The following is a 23,789-nucleotide window of genomic DNA, read 5'->3' as shown; positions in this document are numbered from 1 at the left end:
GCTACAGGGGTGGCTTTTATGAGAAGCTGCTAGAAGCTTCCCCTGTGTCCAGTGGAGCCAATGCCAGCCAGCTCCAGAACAGATCCACTGCTGATCAAGGCCAAGCACATCAGTGATGGTGGTAATACTTCTGTGGTAAGATAATTTAAGAAGGGGAAAAAGTTATTGTGCAGAAGTAAATTGCAGCTAGAGAAGACAGGAATGAAAATATGTGAGCAACAGCCCTGCAAACACCCAGGTCAGTGGAGAGGGAGTTGTAAGAGTGCTGGAGCAGAGATTCCCCTGCAGCCTATGGTGCAGACCATCATGCATTACACTGTCGCCCTGCAGACCATGGAGGTTCATGGGGGAGCAGAGATCCACCTGCAGCCCTTGGAGTACCCCATGCTGGAGCAGGTGGATGCTCAAAGGAGGCTGTGACCCCATGCAATGCAGGAGCAGGCTCCTAGCATGACCTGTGAACCCATGGAGAGACAGGAGCCTATGCTGGACATGTTTTCTGGCAGTATTTATGACCCCACAGGGGACTCACACTGGAAAAGTCTGTTCCTAAAGGACTGCACCCCATGGAAATGACATATGGAGGTCATTCTCCCCTAGGAGAATGTCATTTCATGGAGGACTGTCTCCTCTGGAAGGAACACCATGCTGGTGCAGGGGAAGAGTGTGAGGAGGAAGCACTGGTAGAGACAATGTGTGATGAACTGTCCCCTGTGCTGCTGGGAGAGGAGATAGAGATTCAGGGATAAAGTTAAGTCCAGGAAGGAGGGAGGGGTGAGGGGAAGATGTTATTAAGATTTAGTTTCAATTCTCATTATCTATCTCTCAACTGATTGTTAATGAATTTGCTTAATTTCACCAATTATGATCTGTTTTGCCTGTGATAGTAATTGCTGAGTGATTTTTCCCTGTCGTTATCTTGACCCATGAGCCTTTCATTGTATTTTCTGTCCCCTGTCCAGATAAGGAGGACAGTGACAGAGAGGCTTTGGTAGGTACCTGGCGTCCAGACAGAATCAACCCACTACACTCCCATTTTTTGCTTTAGGAATGGTTGCAGTTCTCAGCCTTTCTCTAAATTCTGCCTCCCTAGACAGAATTTCAGTTACACTTTCTTTATCACAGACATTTTGGGATGTCACCTGGTAATTCTCATTGACTTCACAGAGAACTCATTTGCAATACACAGTCATTTTAGGTACTTGACAATTATTTGATTGGTTATTATTTTGTTTCAATCAGATCACATATTACATGCCACAGCAAGCTGAAAAATTTCATAAACACCTGTTATGAGTTGTGGGTTTATGAGTTAAATTTAGATCTAAAATAATTTTGGTTTGTTTTCCATAGTTGTTTTTCTTCTTCTTTTTTTTTTTTCTTAATGGGACTCTGTTGGGATCTTTCTCAAAGTCCCATTGAATAGATAGGATTTAAATATAAATTGAGAAATTGATATTAGTGTCTTGTTTATGAATGTTAGGGAACCTCAGATGAAGACCACCTGATTTTTTTATGTTACATTATTTTTTATTTTTTCTTTTATTTATCTCTATATCTTTAGTTGCCAGATGCAGTTAATTGCAATGATAAGTGATGAATAGACAATGAGTCCCACTAGTGGCCATTACCTGCAACTGGTGACCAGTTCACAGTCTAATCCATTACTAGCAAGTGATGGTTTAGGTTCATTTATGTAAAACTGCCATTATATTTCAAACTCCGTAGTCCAGTAAGATATGCTGCTTTAGAGAATGTTTAGAATTAGATTTATAAAATCTTATGCTTTAAAAATAAAGGGAGAAGCTTTCCAAGTTTCTTTTAAAGCAACTCTTTGTAGAGGAAAAGCAAACTACATACACATCAAGAAAGTAGCATATGACAACCATCAAGAAAAACCTGGAATATTTCTTTTTTTTTTTTTAATCAAATATCTTGAAAATGTCAAATAAAGGCTATGTCGTTCTTTTCATATTAACTAGAAAATTCTCAGTGATACTTAGGCAGCAAGAAGAAAATATTCATGGATTGTTACATTATAGTCAGAGTTTCTGTCATTTCCCAAAATGCACAGCTGCTGTGTCATTTTAAGATTTAGAAGTCACTGCATTTACGTTTTAATGATCAATGGTGGCTCTTGATCTGAGTCATTAATTAGATTTTGGCTGCATCTGCATTTAAACCTTGTATATTCTGCAAGAGAAAAAGTATGCTTAGAAAATGAGATTTCTGTCATGGTAATAATAAGTTTTACATGCTCAAGCTGAGAGGATTCACTCTCGTGAATCCCCTGCTCAGTGGAAGGTTACACAGTACAAACTTTCTGTTAAATGAGAAGGGGCAGAGGGAGAGCTCTGGCTGCTGTTTCCAATAGAGCCTTTTGGTCTGCAAGCGTATAGAAAATGGCCTCTAGGTGAAGGTGCCTGCCGCTTCTATGTTGAGAGCAACGTAGTAGAAAGTCTCCTCAAAATGAGATGTGATTTTGTCCCTTGCTCATTTATTAAGATGCTATCCATTACACTTTCTTTGAGGGCATCAGAGTACATTGAGAATGACAGATTGAGTGCATACAGTGTCACTTGGGGGATGTTTAATATATTGTCATAAATATTTGGGTATAGTTAAACTGCTCTTAAAAATAGAAAGTAATGACCTTCCCAAACAATGTCCGAATTGTAATTCTATTCCATAAAATTTCCCCTTATAATTGTTCTTGTATTATTATTTTTTAAATAATAATGAGTATCAGTGGGTATCTTTATCAGTAATAACTTGCTTACAGATTAGTGGAGAAAAATATAAATATTTGTCAAGAGTGAGTTTCTAACAGTATTTGCCTTCTTGCATCCTGCCTTCTCTGACATATGAATTTCATTAGCCTTTTTATCCTTTCACTCAGAGACTTGTTCTATCAACTTCAGATTCTTGGAATTGCTCTGGTTAATTTCTTCTTGCCAGTAGGCTAAATTAAATTCCCAGTACAACAAAGGAGAATTTTCCAAATTAGAAGTTGGTGAATATATCTAAAAAGCACAGAGGGAACCATGATAAAGTTTTCTTGTAAGAGTGCTATAGTGTTGTATTTATACCTATTGAACAAGGAGTACAGTTGAATAGGTGCCTCATTGGGTTGAAAAGCCATACCTTTTTCAGGCAATCAGTAATTATAGTCTAATATAGGCCAGTTGCTGTTGCAAAACCAAAGTACTGCCTATTAGGACATATGAGAAGTATCTTAGAAGAACTACAGATTGTTTGCAGAATGTTGGGACCAATCTATTACTTCAAATACCTCACTTTATGAAAACTAAATCTGTAAATTGCCCAAGACATTATGTAGAGAAATAGCACACGGCAAAGTAACAAATCAACTAAATGCTAGCTTTGTTTTGGACAACGTACACCTGCTACTGATTTCTGGTAAGGCCGTGAGTCACAGTCCTAACCATTGTTATAGAAAAATTTGTTAAAAATGTACAAAGTTAGGAATAAAGGTGTCCCTATAGGCTATTCACTATTTAGAGTTAACTGTGTTGGAATTTGGCTGGCTTGAGCAGTTTAGTAACAGATACTACTTCTAATTTGGTCATAAAAATTAAGGAGAATGCGAGACAAGGTTGACAAGACCCATAGCATCTTTTTGTTATCTCTGTCAAAAATCTTCCACTGTTGATTATTTTTGCATTCCATTTTTCCTGTATAAGTCTTCAATATGGCCAAATGCCAGCTCTCAGTTCTTCAGCATCGTCTCATTTACAGCAGAGAGTTTATCCTTTGGTTTTTGACATGCTATGTGCAATTGCAGCCTCTGCTAGCACTAAATCTTACCACTTGGGCATTGCAGAACTTAATAACAAGTGAGAATTAAATAATTTCATACAAAACCCCCTACAATTCTAACCAAGTAATTCCCTTGGAATATTTATGACTATGTAATTCTAAGTCAGTTATTTTTGAGCTTGGGTGGAGGACAGAATGGCCATATCCCCTATCCTCCTCATCTAGATGTTTTAAAAATCAGACTATAACATGTTTAGGACTCTCTATTCCTTCATCCCAGGTCAGAAGTTTGCATAATCATAGAATCATTTAGGTGTGAAAGATCCTTTAAGATCATAGAATCTGAACTTTGCCAGTTTTGGAGATTAGGAGGGAAATGAAGAAGAGTAGTTCAAGAGAGAGCTCTGGTTATCGTGAACTGAAAATCCAATGAATTTCATAAACTAGGGAAAAGAACGATCCAAAAGGTCTATCTCAGCAGTGGTTCAACAAAGTCTTGTTGGCCCAGCCATTGCTTTGCATTTTTATAATTCCTCTTACTAGTGATTTTAATATCAGGGAAAACAAACAAATGAAATATCTTGTGTAGTAAATGTCCACTGCATAGCGTAAGATGACCGCTCTGTAATGTCCCTTGTAAACATAGAACTTACGAAACTGAGCTTCCTGGATAAATGTAGAAGGATTTAAAAATTTAAATTTAAAAGAATTAAGAAAAAAAAAAGGTACATGTGTATAAACTAGTGGCTAAGAATAAAATCACTATTTCAGGCCTTATCCTATAAACACCTTCTTCAAGTAATTACTCACTCATGTAAGTAGTGAATATCATGGATATTATATGGATAAGGTTGCACATTTGGGCCCTTGAACTGGATGCTTTGAAATCCTGAATAGAGGCTGATTCTGAGACATGAGTGGTTTTGTAGAAACCATTACAAATCTGATATTACCTACATTTTAATACTGGAAAATTTTAATGTGGACAAAGGAAATAGTTACAGATCAGATTCTATGCAGTAATACCTAGAGATAAGTTTATACTAGGACAGTAGAAGCAGAGAATTTGTTATTATCTTTGCTATTGCTGGGACCCTATGGTTTATTTTGGGATTTCTTTTTTAAAGGCATATATGCATAAACCATATGCTTATGTTAAGTACAAGTTTTATGTTTAGACAATATTGGGTATGGTTAAGCTTTTCTGATTACTCAACTATTTGCATGGAAATGTGGCTTATGTCCTCGTCAAAAATAAAAAAGCTGTCCTTTGCCACTGGTGTCTTCCAATCACACCATTCCTGATTGAAATGTCTGAGAAAAAAAGGAGCTTTTCGCTTTTCAGCCTTAGGAAAACCAATTCAGAACTATTAAGCATAGCTCAATCTCCCACACTGAAGAGGGAAGAAAAATCCCTTTTGGATTGAGGATAAAGTGCAGTGTATGCCAAATCCCAAATAATGTGTAGAGAAAGCTACGAGCAAATGAGTGAATTCTGCATAGGATTGAATATGATTGTCTGTGTTACATAGTTGTAATATATCAAAGAGCATAAAACTCAGTAGGCCTTTGTTTCAAGACCATCTTTGTTTCATCTTTGGTTCTGAAGCTTAACTTGTAATTGGATAAATGAAATTTCCAGATTTGGGAAGTTCTCTTTTTAGAAGTGCTGAATGGCATCTCGTAACATTCTGCACATTAATTTTTGTCTTTTAAAATAGCCACAAATTCTCTTTTCTGTTTTAAGAACACATGTGCCATAATGGAAGTAGATATGATGGTACTCACTGGTACTGCTTCCAAAGCTCATTATCAAGTATACAGTGACACAAAACAAAACAGGATGCCCTTTCTTTACCTAAAATAGTAAAATCTATCCCATCCATACTTCGTTTCATGGATGTATCTACCTAATCTAAATGGACGTGAACTTTTAACATGAGAAGATTGTTTTAATGGTTACAGAAGTGTATTCGTCTATACCAGACACAAGCCTAATATGAAATATAGGGAAAAAATTACAGTATGTTGTTTAGCTTCAATATGCAAAACCAGAAGATAGCATGCATTTGTGTAACATGAATGAGGTCATATGGCAAACCTAATTTTCCATAATCGTAATGAAGTATTTTATCTTTTATCTTTTATTTTAATAGTTGGATGAATTTTATTCTTCTTTGCTAAGAAAGGGAAAGCATATTAGTTAGAATAGTCTTCAATAATCAATAGATTTTTCATATGAATTTTTTTTTTACTTCAGGCCATGCTTTTTAACTGATGACAAGATTTAGAATGGAGGACTTGACTTCAAATGTAGGCTGGCAGACTTGGAAAGGTAGCATGAGCATCTAGTGAAAACTTTTTTTGCAAAATAGTGATCATTTAGGTAAATCTGCTTTTCCTGATCAGATGGTCTGCTATTTCTTTTCACAATATGAATTGTCAAGAAAGAAGATAAGTTAAAACTAAGTGGTTGTTCGTAAAATAAAATGGACAAAATATGGCTGGAAGTACAGTATTTGTGCAGCATTAGGGTATTCTTTTTTCATTTATGTAGTACTGAAGAAGAAAAATACAATACACTCTTTTCCTTGTAGGTGGCTTTCAAATTAAAGCTAATTCATTATTTCATGATGGTGGGATTGTAATCAAGGAGAATTAAGCCTTAGTAAAAATTTTAAAGGTGAAGAACAATACACATATTAATTATTCTGAGTTCATGTTTGTAAATATTCATAGATTGGAAATACCTCTCATATTCATGCTTTTTATTATCCCACAAAGTATAGGATCCATTTCTTCTGGGCTTTTAAAAATTAAATTCCTTATTGTTGCTAACCAACTCCTCCTCTTTTGCTATTGAACATTGTACTACAATAGCGTATTTGTGCCAGAACGTGCTCAGTGCATGTCCTGTGGACTGGAGTCAGCCTAAAACCAGTTTTGCAGACTAACTGTAAACTGTCAGGCATATCTAAACCATGTGGTGAGTGCAATGTGGATGTCCTAAAGACAGCACAAATGTGTAATCCACTTGGTGCTTTGTAGCATTGTGTGGGATATACCAGTTCAATATGTGAAAGGTAGAACATAACTTTTTTCTACAGCCCAGGTTGGAAGGGACCTTCAAAGGTCAAATCTTTTTTGGAAAAGAGAATTATCTAGCAACCTGCCACATTGCATCTTGAAAATCTCCAGTGATGGATATTGTTGGGGAAGAGAAGACACAGCACACTACGTTTCTATATAGTAGCTAGTCACAGCTCAATTGGGGCTGCCTGTCTTCTCTCAGGTGTTGTCCCTGGGTCAGGTACCTTCACAGGTTCTCTGCAGTGTCCAGTTTGTAAGCACTGTCTGAATTCAGCTTCTGTTCAAGGCAGTTACAGCCCCCAGGCTGGCCCTACAAGCACAGCTTCTCTGTGTGCCCCCACCACCAATATCTTCATTTACCTTCTAGTTACACCCAACTCCTCACAGAATTTAGAAGGTTTTGTGCTGGCTAGGTAGGTAGGTCCTTAAAGGTTTTTTCCCTGTCGTCTTCCCCCCTAGCTTTGAGAATGTAATGAAATTAATAACAGTGGAAAGAAGAATTGTTTGGGAATAGTGTTCAAAATCTATGATCCTGCTTCTACCAAGTATCTCTCACACTCTCCTTTTGATTCTGTTTTCACTTAAGACATCTGATCTGAGGAAAAGCTCTTCTGTGCTTGTCCCTATCATTATTAACTTGCACTGAAAATCTTCATTTAGGAAAAACTAGGTAAAGAAGAAGGTAATGAATTAGAAATTGTTTAAAAAGAAAAAAGGGGAAGAATATCTCTGAGCAGCAAGACAAGCAGAAAGGATAAAAATGTGGTAAGGAAACTGTGGAGAATAGGAAGCATAAGAAGCAAAGTACCTCTTGTTTGGAGACATTGCTCATGTCTTCCAGCTGCTGGATGTAAAGCAAGATGTCAATAGCATAGCTGGAGGTTAAGATAGGGCTGGAAGACAACTGGGCCACACAGAATCAATTGTATAGCTGTCACAGCAAAAATGTATTTGGTGCTGCATCTAAAAATTTCACAGTTGCTCCAAACACATGCACAAAGCTATATAGCTTACAGCAATGGTTATACTAATTGACAATGGGTGACAAATCCAGTTGGCTAACTGAAATGGGTTGGAATACAATAGAGCATAGGACAATTATTCTGCACAAGGGAAGCCCTAAGTCCTAATACTAAGATTTCATAGGAGATGATAAGATACTGGGTTTAATACTAGGATAATAGTAATTAGAACAGAATAGTGATTCATTATTACACAGTCTCCCTCCAAGAATGCCCAGATGTCTCAAGAGAAAATGCCAACATAACAAGCAAAGAAAAGAACAAAATAATCAAACAGCCAGAGATAGGAAATTCCACTTTCAGGGAACTTTTCTCCAAATTCTTTTTAAATGTACTGTCTTTTAAATCATAAAACATGACACATAATCTCTCTTTCAAAATCTTTTAACAGTTGGTCTGTGTAAGATTCCCAAGAATATAAGAGTTGTAAGTGCCAAATCCTTCTTTGAGTCTTGGTAAGGTCTTGACATCAGTGACATCCTGTGGCGCTGAGTTCCATTCTTTTTTTTTAGTCTTTTCATATGAACCCTTCTCTATATGCCTAATTATTGCAATTGCTCTTTTCTGAGTACCTTCTAATTCTTCATCTTTTTGTGATGGAGTGACCAGTGCTTCACACTATTTCAGAGGAGGGAAAATTATTGATTAATATAGTGATGTTATAATTTCTTTCTCTTTTATTGCCCATCTAATTTCTTATACATGTTAACATTTTATGTGCTTTTTTGACTGCAGCTGCTCATTGAGCAGGGCTCTTCAGTGAGACCCTGATGTTTTTCCTAAGTTAGTGCTCATAATTGAGATTTCTGGTAAAACAAATCATCTGTTGCAGGTTTGAGTATTCCAGTTTTTGGGGGGTTTGTTTGTTTGTTTGTTTCTCCAATATGCCTTTGTATTTAAATAAATTATTTTCGCGTCTTTTAAGATGGCCTGTTCATTTACCTCTCAAGTTTCCTGTCTTATTCAGACTTGGTTAACAGAACTTTCTTGTAAACTGTAAATTTTGCTACATTGCTGTTCCCTCATTTTTTTAACTTCAGTTAGTATATTTGAAACACCTGAAGCACCTTGAAGGTGTCTTGAAGCACCCAACTGTTGAGTTTTTGCTATAATGAAAGTTGACAATACATGTACTTTTTTTTTTTTATCTTTGAGAAATGTTTTGCTTCATTTTGCATCCTATCTCAAAATTACTTAATCTCTGACTGAGTCTCTTGAGAGGAACATTGATCTTTCCATATTTATTCAATTACTCTAACAAGGTTAAGGGCCAGATACCTTCACAATTAAACTTAAATCTTTGAGAGACAACTGTGCTCTTTGTGACCACAAGTACGGAAATTAAGGACAGAGGATGGAAAAGTAATTCATTCATCATGTTGGGCAGACACATTCAAAATTAAGATATGAGGAAGCTTTTAACATAGCAGTTCTTAGCATTGTCTTGGTGATAATACTAAAAAAACAGGAATATAATCAATCTAAATAGGCAGGAGTATATGAGTTTACTTCTTACACCTAAGAGTTTGTGTGAAAATAAGAAAAAAGTAAACTAGTGCTAAGGTCTAGACAGATGTTAATTTTCAAGACTTTCTTTCAGAGTCTGATATGAACCAAGATATTTTAAAATTTGGAATTCCTAAAGTTCTTGTTGGAAAGGCAAACTTATTTTGAGGCTTTATATGTCCTGACATCCCCTAGGCCTGCTTATTTCCTGGTATCTCTCTCTCTTTCTCTCAAGTGTTCCCCATCCTCTCCCTGAGAGAGTCTATGTCTGCTTCATCAATCCTGACTGCGTACAGTATGCAACAGACTTCACCACCTTTCTTCACAAAGAAGATTGCTTGCACAAAGAAGGCTCCTCTGACTGCTTGGGACACCTTGCACAGATGCATGCCACTGCCTTGAACTCAGAATGGACACTAAAAGAAATCCTGAACATACTGGTGGAAATGTGATCAGTCATCTGCAACTCAGACCCCAGCCTGTTTGGTAAAGGAACTATAAAGACAGCTAGAACTTCTCGTGATATTCCCATAGTTTCATCTGACGGAAAAACAGTATTTTCCATGCTCTAGTCTACCCAACCCTAAACCAAACTATTTTGGGTGGAATGAAGGTTGAGAACAGTTAGCAGTTGACAACAGGTATCAAGTATTTATTTTCTGAACAATGTGAAAATCCTAGTAACCCCTCAACAACTAGTACTGGTACCTGATAAGATTAGAAGGCAGAACAAGGAACATAATAACATGGCTATCTGTGGACCAATTATGCAAACACATATCTATATCTATATATATATATATGTATGTACACATATATAGCTGTGTGTATAAGAGTATATATACAATATATATTCTTTTTCCTTTAGCAAGATATTTTGATATAGTAAAATATAGGATGCTGAATTATAAGAGAGTAACAGTAAAACTTCCCACTGTGACCTTTTTGTTCATTCATAGCAACACAAAAATTACCAGTATAATATATCACAATCAAAAATACAGTTTCTTATTTGAAGGAACAATAGGAAGAAACCCCAGTGCTCTTCCTTTAGTTTTGGAAGGCTCTAAAATACCATAGGGCTTGTGCAGCATAAGAAAGTGACAGGCAGAGAACACAAACTGTACAGTCACACCTATTAATGAACATAATGTTATAGTAATTACACTTTTGCATAAGTTATAAGAACAGAAACTGTACTGTGTGTCATTTAGTTAATTTAGAGGGAAAAAAATGTATACCAAAAATATGAGCTCACTGCAGTGAACAATTTAGACTTGAATGCTTTTCATGATGTATTTGCAAAATAAGCAGCAACCTAATAAAAAGTTATGCAAGTCTTTACAGTTTGCCAGCCAAACCTGAGAAAATGACTAAATGTTAAGTGATTACAGGCAGAGTTTTGTGGAAACAATGCGTATGGAAAACAGTGACAATACCGTGCCTGCCGCTGGCTTTATACTGAAAATATCCATGCTTTGCAATTGCTGTGGGTTAATATATCTCTTGAAATGTGTGTGTATTCAGGTAGTATTAAGAGATAAATATATGCCTTTTCAATGGTGCTTTCTCATTTGGGAGAATGTCACAGAATACTTTTCAACGTCTCTAGGAGGCTGTTACTCTTTAACCAAAGCCTGTAGCCCACTATTTTTCATGTAAACCCACCATGACAAAATACATAAATAAACCATAGTTAAATATTAAAATGTTGTCTGAAATGAATCTATATCCCTACAATACTCCAGTGCCGAATCTGTACTTCTTTTTTTCCAGGATTTTTTTTCTTTTCTTTTTCTCTAGAACCTATATAAGAATTAATTTGAACATAGAAAAGATTTATCAGTGCTTTTCAGGCTGGTTTCTTGATTCTCTACTTTCCTTAGAAGGCTATGCATCCACCTATGTTTCCCAGAGCTAAGTGGGATATCAGAATCCATAAGAGATCCTGCATTTTTCAAATCAAATATTTTAATGCTTTCCCTCCCTCCATGCTATTAGTCCCCAGTAATGACTTCTTTTGGGGCAGTGGTATCAGTGGATATTATATTAAAGTACAAGACAGAAAATGAAATAACACAGTGTGAATAAGCCATAGAGGGTGATATTGGCTAACATGCCTGTTTTTTGGAAAGTCCTGTTTCATCCTTAAATCTGTGACAAGATTTATCAGTTTCAGGTCATGGGAGTTTATGTAGCTACTGGTAGCAGGCATGGGTGGTGTTTTTAGTAACTCTGCATTTCAATTTTATGTAAACCTTGTTGTAGTTATGATTTTTTTTCTTTAGGCTAAGCAAACTAATAGAATTATGAGGCACAAAAGGCAAGCTTTCTGAATTTAGCTTTTTTTCTTCCTTTTTTTTTTTTTTACCTGAGGTTCACAGCTATAGAAATGGATGTGTAAGATACTTCCTCACCTGTTCTATACTTAATCAAGAATTGGGACAATGTATTTTTGCTGCCCTTACTGGGGTTTTCCCCCATGTATACAGTCATAGAGACATAAATATATGCAATTGTTCTATTTATTTCTTACAATATCACATAAAGGTAAAAATCTTATCAGTAAAAATCAACAGGAATTTTTGTCTTTTGCTTAAGTGGAACTCAGATTTCATCCAAATATGACAAAGATACTGTTGAAAAGCTGTTTTTCATGAACACGCTCAGATCAATTGAGATTTCACATTTTTTGTGGGTTTGTTTGTTTGTTTGTTTTTATGATGGCACTCTATTTTTCAGATACATTGACTTTTCTGACACTTTAATTATACTTGTCTATGTAAGACAAACCATGATCCTCAAACCATCCAGTCAAAACTCTCAGGGCAGAATTATATATGGTTCCCAGAAGAAAACAGCTGAAAACACTAAAGCTAGAGGGACAGATACATTAATTATTACATTAACTTCAAATATTTTTTTTCATACCAATACCACTTTGAGAAATGGAGAATCTATCAAATCAAGTATTTGACAGGTAACGTACAAGATATCATGTCATTTATCTGTTAGACAAGAAAATACTCTCCCAGCTGAATCTTAATAAAAGAAACTTCTGTCTTCGTACTAACAGAGGTTTCTTCGTACTAACACTCAGATCTTGCCCATGCACAAGGTGTCTATATTGTGTTCATCCATATTAAGTGCTAAATACATTAGTGTATCATTAACAAAGTACGAACACTAGCAGGTGAGAATGTTGTCCATCCCTAGAATGGACTGACTTTTGAAAACATAACTATCAGAGTGCTTCCTTTGAATTTTCCCAATTGGTATGGAACCCAGGCCTGTATCAATGGAAATATTTAATCTTTTCCTATCAAAATTAAATACAGTATAGCAAAATTTTGTGATATATTCCCAAGCTCTTAGTGACCATTTATTGTAAAATCATATTAAAAAATAGTGTAATTAAATTCAAGATGTTCTCTAGTCTAAAGACTTTTATGTTGTACTTATCTCAGTAGTTTGGTAAAAAAAGTTTCTACTCAGTGAATAATATCGTTATTTTAAAGGCAAATCTTTAGTGTGAAACTTAGTAGAAGTTAACTGCCTTGTCATTTAAAAGCAATGGTGACTTCACTGTCCTATTTGCTTTTCCTTGTTCATATTTTTTATTTTAATTTCAGATTTCCCTGCTTTTGAAGAGTTAAATCAGATTGGCTTTTAATTTTTAGGTTCCATTTCATTTCATTAAGCAGGTACATACAGTGCCACTCATGCAATAGTAAGGTAGGGCTACAAAAGGCAGGAGGAGAAGAAAAACCCCCCAAACCAAAACAATGTCTTTTTAGTTTAATTTAAAAATATATCTGTTCAATTAAATTCTTTTTATAACTTCAAAACTATGTGTATTTTCAAAGTACTGGATTTTTTTTTCTTTTGTCCCAGGCTAGTTTCAGGAAAGCAATTTAAAGATTTCAAGTACAGCCAGAAGTGTTGATCATAATGTCAATGTTACATCGTAGCTTTCTGTCATACAACATAGTACTTACTCTACAAAGGAGACAATTGGCAAAGCAACTTGTTAATCCTATGCCTAACTGCGAAGGAAGAATTTTAATATAGCAGTAGTTAGTTTGCATGCAGACATCTCTGAACTGCCTTGTAAATTTTAGCCCAGTGTTTGAAGTTTGTCCATAACATTAGCTGAGAAATGTGGGGTTTAAAATAGAGTATGTTATATAAGTTCTTCCCACCTCCCAGGAATTGGTAAATCCAAGTAAGAAACCCTGTCATGATTGCCAGTGTGTATGCCTTTAGATTGTCAGTTTGAAATACTTCTTGTACTGAAAACCTATAGGACACGTATTGTTCCATACCCTTGTGCTTCTCCTTAGAAAATCAGTTCCCAGTAATTGCAATGGTGGAAGCAGATCTGATTGGGATGGACAAACAATGTTGCATTGAGTAAAACTAATTCCACTCATTTTAATTGAATTTTGGGTAAATATGAATTATTAGTAATTGGTAGACATATATTTAAAAAAAAAAATTAAAGCACCATGGATAGAAATGCCTGACTTCTTTCAAAGTAATTCTTTGTATGCCTAGGTCAGCAAAACATTTTCTTGTACACTTAAAGTAGATTAGTGGTCTTTATTTTGTATTGTCTATGAGATCACCAACATGTATCCTATTAATGAAACTCCAAGATAAAGCTATGCCATAGTTGTTTCCCTATTCTTAGCACAGAACATACTTCTTTTTTATGCTGTGGAGAGTCCATATTCAATGATACTTTGTTTTTGTTTTGCCTCTGTAATTTTTATCTGAATTACATATATTCATTTTGCAACTGAGACAGAAAAACTGTTCTTTTTCTGTCTCTCATCACTTTCTCTCATTTACCATTCTTTAACTAAATAATTTGATAGTTGATACATACATTGATTAAACCTTTTCTTATGGTTTGGTTAAAGGGGAGACTTTCAGAAGTTAATTTTGAATAGCTAGCTTGCAGCTCTCAATATGTTGAGTTAGGACACATAATTTATGGCTGCCATAGTTAGTTGTGATATATGGAAACAAATACTTTTAACATTAAATCCTGATACAAAAGGAATTTAGTAATTTCTTAGATGACTGAATTTGTGTATGAGATGATAAACTAAACAAAATCAACAACGTACCAGGAAATCATTCAGATATTTACAATATATGCTTTTCTGTGTCCCAAGAGATCAAAAGAAAAGTATGTGAGTGGTACGCTTACTTGCTCCTCATCTGGAGACTTTCTAGTTGTCAGTTGAAGATCTGTATTGAGCCAACTGGGCATCCAGTGTTAAGAAAATGTATAACCTTTGTCCCCTTGGTAACAGTTGTGTTTAGCACAACACAAAATGCGGTACTCTAATCATTACTCTAATTGGCACCTTTGTTGACAGTCTCAGAAGAAAGGTCAAGATATAGTTAGCCATGGGACTAATGTACTGTCTTACAATCTGCAGCCTCCTTGGCTGAATGCTGCAATGTATTGTGCAACCATGTGCTTTTTAAATTCTACTGATATTTTAGCAAATTCTGTGAATAAATACCATATGCATTTAATCTTTCTCTTTTTTTCCTTTTCTTTTATGCTTACCTGCAGATAGCATCCTTAGTACATTAAACCTAGGTGAGGAAAAAGGAAAGCGAATTGCCAAGCTAGTGAAAAAATATCTGCAACCCGAACGCGTAATAAATTCATTTACTGTTGACAGGCAGTGTTTTATACAGTGGAATATTAACACCACCTAGGCCAAGCTACTTTGGGTATTTGAAGAAAGTACATATTAGAACACCTAAGTTTAAAAATCCCTATTCCATATATAGTCATATTCTGTGAGGTGGAGGAACTCTTATGGGATGATTCAGAGCCCTAAATTAGTTGACTAAAGTTAGACAGTGTGAATACCTCCCACAGTAGCAATATGTTGTAGAGGGACAGAAATCAGACAAGTGAAGAGAGAAAGGGAGGAATGGAGTGATAAGGACAATAAATGAAGTAAGTCTATAGAGAACTTTAGAAACTGTTAGAAATTGTCAGAAGCTTTTTACCAAAAGGGAGATCAGTTTACTTGATGTAGCACATGCTCCAAACCACGTAGCATCTTCATAGTTAACTGTAACAATAGCATAGGTACGACACCTTCAGCTGTGAATATCCGTACATACATTTGTTGTATCTGTATTACAATTGTTCCTGGAGTCCCCAGTCAATACTGGAGGACTAAAGTACGGATATAAATAATTCCTTCTTCAAGGAGCTTACAAGAAAAATAGGATTCATAGGTGAAGAATAGGAAGGGAAAGGGAAGAAGGAACAATGAAATTACCTGTGCAAAGTCATGAAGGATAATAATTCTTTCTTACTCTAACATGGACTGTAATCTATAATCCCCACAATTTCCACATGGAAAAGGATTTATAATATACACAACTTTTGGGAATTAATTTTTTTTTTAAATTTTGCCTTTAGTAAAAGAGAAGGTATTTATACTCACAAGTAATGGTGCCACAGTAAACAGTCTCATTTATGTTCATAAACGTTGGGTAGAGCACTTGAAAACATAGTCCTTTCACAGTATTTATAGGGTTTATTGTATTTTATTGTATTCTGTATTGTATTAAAATGATTCTTTTAGCTGTAAGCACCTTTTTAAAGAGAAATCAAGAATTCTGCATTCATCTGTCCATAAATTTATTAACTCATTATTCACTGTACAAGTGGATAGCAAATTTCAATTTTTCATCCTCAAAATCAAAGGTTGTTAAAGTATAGTCATCCTACAAATCCCAGACTTTCAATTTTTTAAAATTTTTATTTAACGTTGATTTAGAAGTCTTTCTAGCATTTAGTGGGATTGCTACAAAACTTTCTCATCACGCATGGACATATATGCAAACACATACTAGTGCTTTATATCTATCCCTTTACCTATATATCCATTACATATCTATTAGTTACATACCTACCTCATATCTACATATCCATCCATTATCTTACGTTGTGTGTCATAAAAACGTTTGGCATGTTGAGATCCAGGTATCTCTGAGAAAATTGCCATTAGAAACTGTTATTGTGCACATTAAAGGAATTGCACAATAAAAAAATAAGTATTATTGTTTGTGAAAAAATGGGAAGCAAATTCTTCTGTAAGAATTAGTAGAGTCATTATTTTACTTGCTGTTCTCTTTGATGGACTTTCGTTCTGCTGACACTGTAAATTGGCTCAGTTTTGAAAGTTCATATCCTAAGTTTTGGTAAAGCTACATGAATCAGAGATTGTAGATCCGGGGTTTCCCATTTGTTAGTACTGATAGTACAGATAGTATGATATCAGTCTATACAGAGTGACTCCTTTTACAGAAGTACACTATATTGGACTAGAGCAATACATTCTTGATGGTATTTGGATTTCCTAAATTGCATGGTATTTTAGATTTGGGGTTAGATTTGACCTGGACCATCTGTTGAAGACATAATAGCTCTGTATATATTATATTTTGGATGCAATTTAGCATCCCATGCCAGTTATTATAAGTCTGTTTGATCTCACTCTGTAGAAGGCTTCAGCTGGATACCTGTTTACCAGCAGAGAAGTGCTGATTTCAGCTTGCATTCTTTTATTTGGTAACATTGAAGAAAAGTATTTAGGCAAGTTGCCTTCTGCCTGAAAATGCTGAAATAAATTTATATGGCCATTTATCCTACTCAACAATATGTGGGTGTTTTTTTATTAGCTACAGCAAAAGAACAGGCTGTATTTGATGCCTGATAGCTATAGTTTTCTTCAGATAGGCTCATAAATTTTACATCTTAATAGACAGAAAGTGAACTAACACAAGTTGTAGTGTTATCCATTTATTGAGCATTATAACTACTAAATATTGAGATTTTTACTGTTCTAGAAAAAGTCCTAAATGTTAAAGCACTAGAAAAAGTTTAAGATTTGCTTATTATTGTACCTATTGCTTTACAGTCTTTCCCCTGTCTAACTTTTCATGCTTTTTTGGTCATTTTAATAGGTTGTTCAGTTATATTGCATTGAAAATGTATCCGTGGGTAACAATTGCTGCAATCAGTCACTATTTTCTTTGTTCTGAAGTAAAGAGATAAGCCCTTTCACTCCACCACTATCAAATTTCTCTTCACTGCGGAGCAGGAGCCAGACACTGTATATATCTGTAACACTGCACATATCGGCCCTGCAGATGTCGCAGAGAACATTCCCAACATGATGCAAACTTTGTATTTTGGCAACAGAAAGACATCTGCCATACTCCTCTTGTTGATGTCCTGATAAACCTAGACAGGAAGTCCAGACATATGGGCTGGATAGAACATGGAGTCATGTTCTAAGAACATTAAGTTTTGATTCAGCTGGAACGTTCTGAGTTACTTATGCTGGTCTTGATTTTCTGCTCTCTTACAACATTCATACTAAATATATTTGCTTGTTTATGTACACAGTCTTGCCTAAAATGTTAACATTTTCTGTATGTCTGAATTACAAAGCAGTGTACTTTAAAAATGCAGTCAAAATACAGTGATTTCTTAGAAAGAGCTAAAGCAATTGGCTTCCCTTAGTAACTGAAACTGTGTCTAAACTCTCCTTAAAACTGACTCTCTCTTTCTTCCCCCCACCAAAGGTTATTTGGAAATAAATAATAATGAAAAAAACACTTGTGAAACAAAAATAGATGTTGCATTAAAATAAAATAAAATTGTTTACCTGTTACCAGAAAAGTTAAAAGTTAGTTGTGGTCTAATGCTAGCAGGAAGCTCAGCCCCACACAGCCACTTACTCACTCCCCCACAATGGGGTGGGGAAGTGAATCAGAAGGATTAAAGTGAGAAAACTTGTAGGTTAACATAAAGACAGTTTAATAGGTAAAGCAAAAGCCGCACACACAAGCAAAGCAAAAGAAGGAATTCATTCATCACTTCCTGTGGGCAGGCAGGTGTTCAGCCATTTCCAGGAGAGTGGGCTCTGTCATGGGTAACATGGGACTTAGGAAGACAAACGCCATTCCTCTGAATGTCCTCCCCTTTCCTCTTCTTCCCACAGCTTTATATGCTGAGCATGACATCAAATGATATGGAATATCCCTTTGATCAGTTGGGGTCGACTTCCCCTGCTGTGTCCCCTCCCAACTTCTTCTGCACCCCAGCCTCCTTGGTGGGGTGAGGTGAGAAGCAGAGAAGGTCTTGAGCTTGTGCAAAGAGTGCTAAGAAAGACAACTAGGTGTAATCAACAGTGTTTTGGTCAGAAATCCAAAACCTAGCACCATGGAGGCTACTATGAAGAAAATTAACCCTATCTCAGTCAAAACGTATACAAAATTAAATTCAGGATATTATTTATCTCATATATCCCTTGAACCTAATGTATTCTTCATATAAATACATAGCATGATAGTTTCAAAACCAGCTTCTGTTCTTGGATCCAGTGATGTACACTTTGGGAAAGATCACTAATGTCTAAGTTATTATCTCATGGAATAAAAGAGAAAAAAAGACATTTTTGTTTCATACCTTTTCCTTCATGTTTTAAATACAAACATTGAATTTCCCTTTAAATATGTAGTTTCTGTTACAAATTGTGACTACTCATCTGAGGCTATAATATATTTTGTTGGGTCAACTAAAGACAGATAGGATTAAATATAGTGTAGCTCAGCTTTGGGTTTCTGTCATTTTTGCTGGTAGCAATTTCATCTCACTGCTTATGTTTCCATGCAACCATATATCTGTGTGAAGTCACATTTAGCTTTTTTGATGAATAAAGTCCTTCTAATTTCCTCTCACATCAACTGTAGAACTCATAAATGGGGTGCAAGTGTCATGTAGTTAGATCAAGAATATCATATATTTATAACTTATCAGCACAATTGTGCGGTTTGTTTTGTTATTCACTTCCCTTCATATTGTTTACATGCTGAGAATTTGCTTCCTGGCTTTCTGGAAAAATACCAAACTCCAAGGAAGTTTCTCTTCCTTTTTACCTTCCTGTTCAAATGCTTGTGTGCATTCAGCAAGAGGATGCCAGCTGCATGAATTTAAGCAGCAGAGACTGCAGGAGAAGATGATTTTAGCAGAATTCATTGCTTTCTGTGGTTTTGCATGTTCCTTATTGGAACTTGTTTTCATGTGCTGACTAACAGTGTAACATGTGGCAGTGTGAGATGGACAGCTGTTGAGCACCAACAGTTTAGAGTTCTGGAAAAAAAGCATGCCAAGCATTTTTCTTTTTATTTGACAATATGAGGAAGGACAGTCTTCTGGCCATTTTAACAGTTTTTTACAATCATTTATTTTAGTGTCTGTGGAAATACATAGTGCAGCTCAGCTATGCTGTGAAAGCTTTCTTTGCTTGAGTGTTAGTGTTGAGCTGTCGTGCCTTATGCAAGCCAAGTGTTTTTGAAATGGAGCCGCTTGCAGAAATCTTAGGATGTCTCTGGAGAGATGTGCCAGGACAGGGGCATATTGGTTTTGACTTAGGAACTTGCAACCATTTTTCCTAGCCAAATTAAGTATTACTAATGACAGCAGTTCTACAGGGAAACACAAGTGAATGTTCTGTAGATAACTGCAGAGGAGGGAGAGAATATATCTTCTCCCTGCCTGTTGTTTTCAAAGTCTAGTCTTAGAAAATTAAAGGACAGGAGAAAAATAAATTATTAATACTACTCATGAAATTTTAAACATACAAACATATCTTGAAATACAGTAGCAGGAGGGTGATAAACCCACACCCTTTCCACTTTTTCTCAGTAGTGGACATGTTTGTGCAACTGCACTCAAGCACAGCTTCTTACTGCAGGTGCTTTTACCATTTTGGGAGTTCACTGCCCTTGTTTTGTTAGCCTCAGCAGTTTGAAAGTGTTGGCTCACCCGCAGTGCTTGCAAATATATCACTGTCCATACTGCCTTTGCTTTTTGTATTTACTGGCGTCTCATGCTTCAGGGTTTCCGATGCCCTTGAGAAGCTGTGACCATTTTTTACATCTGAAAGAGTGCCAATTCATTTATTAAGACAGAGTCTGTGAGGCTCGGATAAATGTATTCTATCTAACATTTAATAAAACATTAAATTAAAAATGTGACTTATGCTGTGACATACTCAGCATTATCCTTCCAAGGTTTATATTTGAGTGTTGCAGGGCCCCACTCTCCAGAAGGTAACGTGCTATCCATCTAGCTCTGAGGTGACAAGGCCACTGATGTTTTTCTGTGGTGGTTGTTTAATAATTAATTTTTCATTGCTAGTCTGTTCAATAAATGGATTGCAACATTTAAGACCAGTTTAATAGGTTTATAGGTCCCTTATAAATTCCAGCAATGATAATAGTTAATAAGAGAATAATGAATTTGCGCTCAAAGATCTCAAGATCAATCAAGCAAATTAAATCTGGCCTAGGCTGTGGCTGCTGGGGTGGGGTTTGTTTGTTTTTTTGGGGATTTTTTTTTTTAGTATAAAATGTACCCTGTGTGGATAAGCTTATCTGGTGATTTGTTGAATTTCTTAGTGTTTCACTTGTCATATTAATTTAAATCTTTAATCTGAGGACGTGGCAGGCATATGAAGTGGCACATTAAATCAATATTATGTTGCAGACGATGTCTCTGAAGAGGGTGCCATTGTGTAGGGGAATGCAATAATAGGAATAATAAAAAGAAATTGCATTTTGATCTTTCCACATGCGTTATTACAATGCAGTTTGCCCATTTTAAAAAACATATAACTCTGTTTGTAAAGGCAAAACCTTTCACTGGGCTTTGTCACATACTCAAAATGCAAAGTAAAAAAAAAAAAAAAAAAAGAGTCCAGATGGGGAAGTCTTGCCAGTTACTATTAGGATTCACAAACATTAGCCCTACAAAGAGGGAGTCTGTTGCTTAACGGGTGTTTGCTTGGCATTTAAAATAGATGGTTGTTGGTCTCGTTGGAGTTCCTGGTAGTCGGAGATAACCTCATTAAGAAAGTTAATAAAGGAGGAAGGTACATTTGGTTTATCTGCTTGCTTTATGTCTCACCCAGGGCCTGATTTTCCACTTCTCTTCAAACTTTTCTATATAATCACTTGAACTGGGGTGATTCTGTCGTTTCACAGCCGTCTCCACAGCTCTTTATTATTGCACACACATTACACTGGACAGGGATTCAAAGCACTGTTATTCGTTCTTGGCTCTGAAACTCTCTTACTGAGCATCCATTCATTTCATTATCCATTTTGTACACTTGTAAAATACAAACCAAGCTGATGACCTCAGTAAAACGTTTGAAGTAAAAATGCTGGATAAGAACATACTATGTGAGATCCACAACAGTAGGAATTTGGGGTGTTCATTTTTTCAGAACTTTAGGATCTGACTTAAGATCTTTTCTTACCAGCTCTTTTTAAGTAATTCTGTTTAGACAGGACCTTGTCAAAAAATCTGTGATATAACCTGAAAAACAAGGACAGGGTGGGGGACCCGACACAACAACCACATCTATTGTAATATAGATTCTAGAGAGAACAATCTTAGGAAGGACTACAAATCTAAACCAACCCCTGTCAACCAATACTTCATGTGACACATCAAGGCATTTCATTAACCTTTCTTGTTCTTGACATAAACCAAGACTACCATCTCTCAAGTTTGCAGACAGCAATGTAGCAAGTAAATGTTGCCTGGGCAGCAATTGGCTATGGCTTCTGCCCTAGTGTGTTTGCTGAACAACTTCTAGAGAGAGCATAGGCTGGGTACCCATATGAAGGTGGAAGGAAGAAGAGAAGGTCTTGGGAAATGCAGCTGTTGTGGTTCTTGAAGATAGAAAGATAATGAAACTGAAAGACTATGTTGCACTACTAAACTATAGACAGAGGATGTGAGGATGTTGTAGCAAAATGTAAAGAGAAAAACTTGGACATCATAAGATGATAAAAAGAGATGAAGAGCTGGTAAACCTCCATTGCTACAAGAGTTAATTATTCAGCTTTGATTAGTGAGGGCTTCATGTATTTAGGACATGTACTGCTTATCGTTAACTGATAGTAGCCTGTTTCCAGTTTGGGCAGTAGCTGATTAAGAGTTACTATTACTGTCAATGTCTATCCTGGCAAAAGTAGGTATTTCACTACTGTAAGCTGATCAGGTGCTGCAAACTGCATTTGCCATGCAACCTGTCAGTGCCACCTGCTGTTATTGCAATATTTGCCATTTTCAAATTTGGAGTCACAATAATAGAATCATAGAATAGTTTGGGTTGGAAGGGACCTTTAAAGGTCATCTAGTCCAACCCCCTGAAATGAGCAGAGAGGGACATCTTCAACTAGATCACATTTCTCAGAATCCCATCCAACCTGACCCTGAACGTTTCCAGGGATGGGGCATCCACCACCTCTCTGGGCAACCTGTGCCTACTTAGCCTGTGATAGGAGACATGGATGACCTATTTCTGCACAGAGCAGTTGCCAGTCAGTGGCTGGCAGTGACCTTTTCCTCCCAATGATAAATGGTCATCACTGAGAAGCAATGGGCACTCATCAATGAATGCAAATTACACTTATTCCATAGCAGCTCACCAGCAGGGTATATTCTGTATAGGCTCTTATTCTGGGGCAAGGAGCTGCAGAAAGCAGTTACTGCTTCCTACCAATAATAGGTCCATAATTAGTTTCTACAGTTAGCTTGTGATTCACAGCTGGTGATGAGCAGCGATAGCTTACTAGTGAAGTATGTAGTGACTTCAGATAAGAAGCCTGGGACTGCAGAGATAGGAAATGTAGTAGGAAAATAGGATTATTGTAGCTAGAAGAGAATCAGGTAGCAATTTTTTTTTCTTTTTTTTTTTTTTTTTTTTGGTAAGACAGAAGATGTAACAAGATTTTGAAGTAGGAGAGAAGAAAGGAGATAGGAAGAAGGATTACATAGAAATCCTAGATTGAAATTTTAAGTGGCTCACCCATTTATTTGCCTCATGCACTTTCCTTTAGTCTAACAAAGGTCTTGATATTGCTGTGACTGAAATCCACTTAATATTTATTCTTTGAATATCCATGCAGTTTCAATGAAATCATACCTGAAACATAGTGAGAGATTCATTCTCAGTGCGTGTGGGCCTACAGATCAGTCACTAAATCCCAAGAAATAATATTTTCTAAAGGGTAGGAGGAGCATTGGTGGGTGGCTTGACTGAAGATAAACATCCGCAAGAGATGTGATAATGAGATTTTTTTGTGATCTACAATAAGTGCATAGAAAGAATAGCAACAGCAAACCTATGAAGCTGGAAATATATAGGGGAAAATCTGAACATTTAGCAACTATTCTCTCTCACAGAAACTGTAGGAAAAATTATTAAAAGTAGTATCTTACTGATGGCTCCATATAGACAAATGGCAGAGTATAGTAAT

General features: G+C 36.1%; 1 protein-coding gene across 6 annotated transcripts in view; it reads left to right on the top strand.

Moving 5' to 3' along the window:
- Positions 1 to 23,789, top strand: part of PCDH9 (protocadherin 9) — a 679,135-nt gene that overhangs the window by 172,282 nt on the left and 483,064 nt on the right. Inside the window, exon 3 of one of the 6 annotated variants that reach the window (XM_032680717.1) lies at positions 9,634 to 11,103. The exons of the other annotated variants lie outside the window; for them this stretch is intronic. Coding sequence (XP_032536608.1) covers positions 9,634 to 9,654 — 21 coding nt within the window. The 3' untranslated portion in view covers positions 9,655 to 11,103. Of the gene's footprint in view, positions 1 to 9,633; positions 11,104 to 23,789 lie in introns of those variants that run through there. 6 annotated transcript variants of the gene reach the window in all.

The sequence above is a fragment of the Chiroxiphia lanceolata genome, chromosome 2 (assembly GCF_009829145.1).
Source record: "Chiroxiphia lanceolata isolate bChiLan1 chromosome 2, bChiLan1.pri, whole genome shotgun sequence".
Lineage (NCBI taxonomy): Eukaryota > Metazoa > Chordata > Aves > Passeriformes > Pipridae > Chiroxiphia > Chiroxiphia lanceolata.
This window is presented reverse-complemented; position numbering and strand designations above follow the sequence as displayed.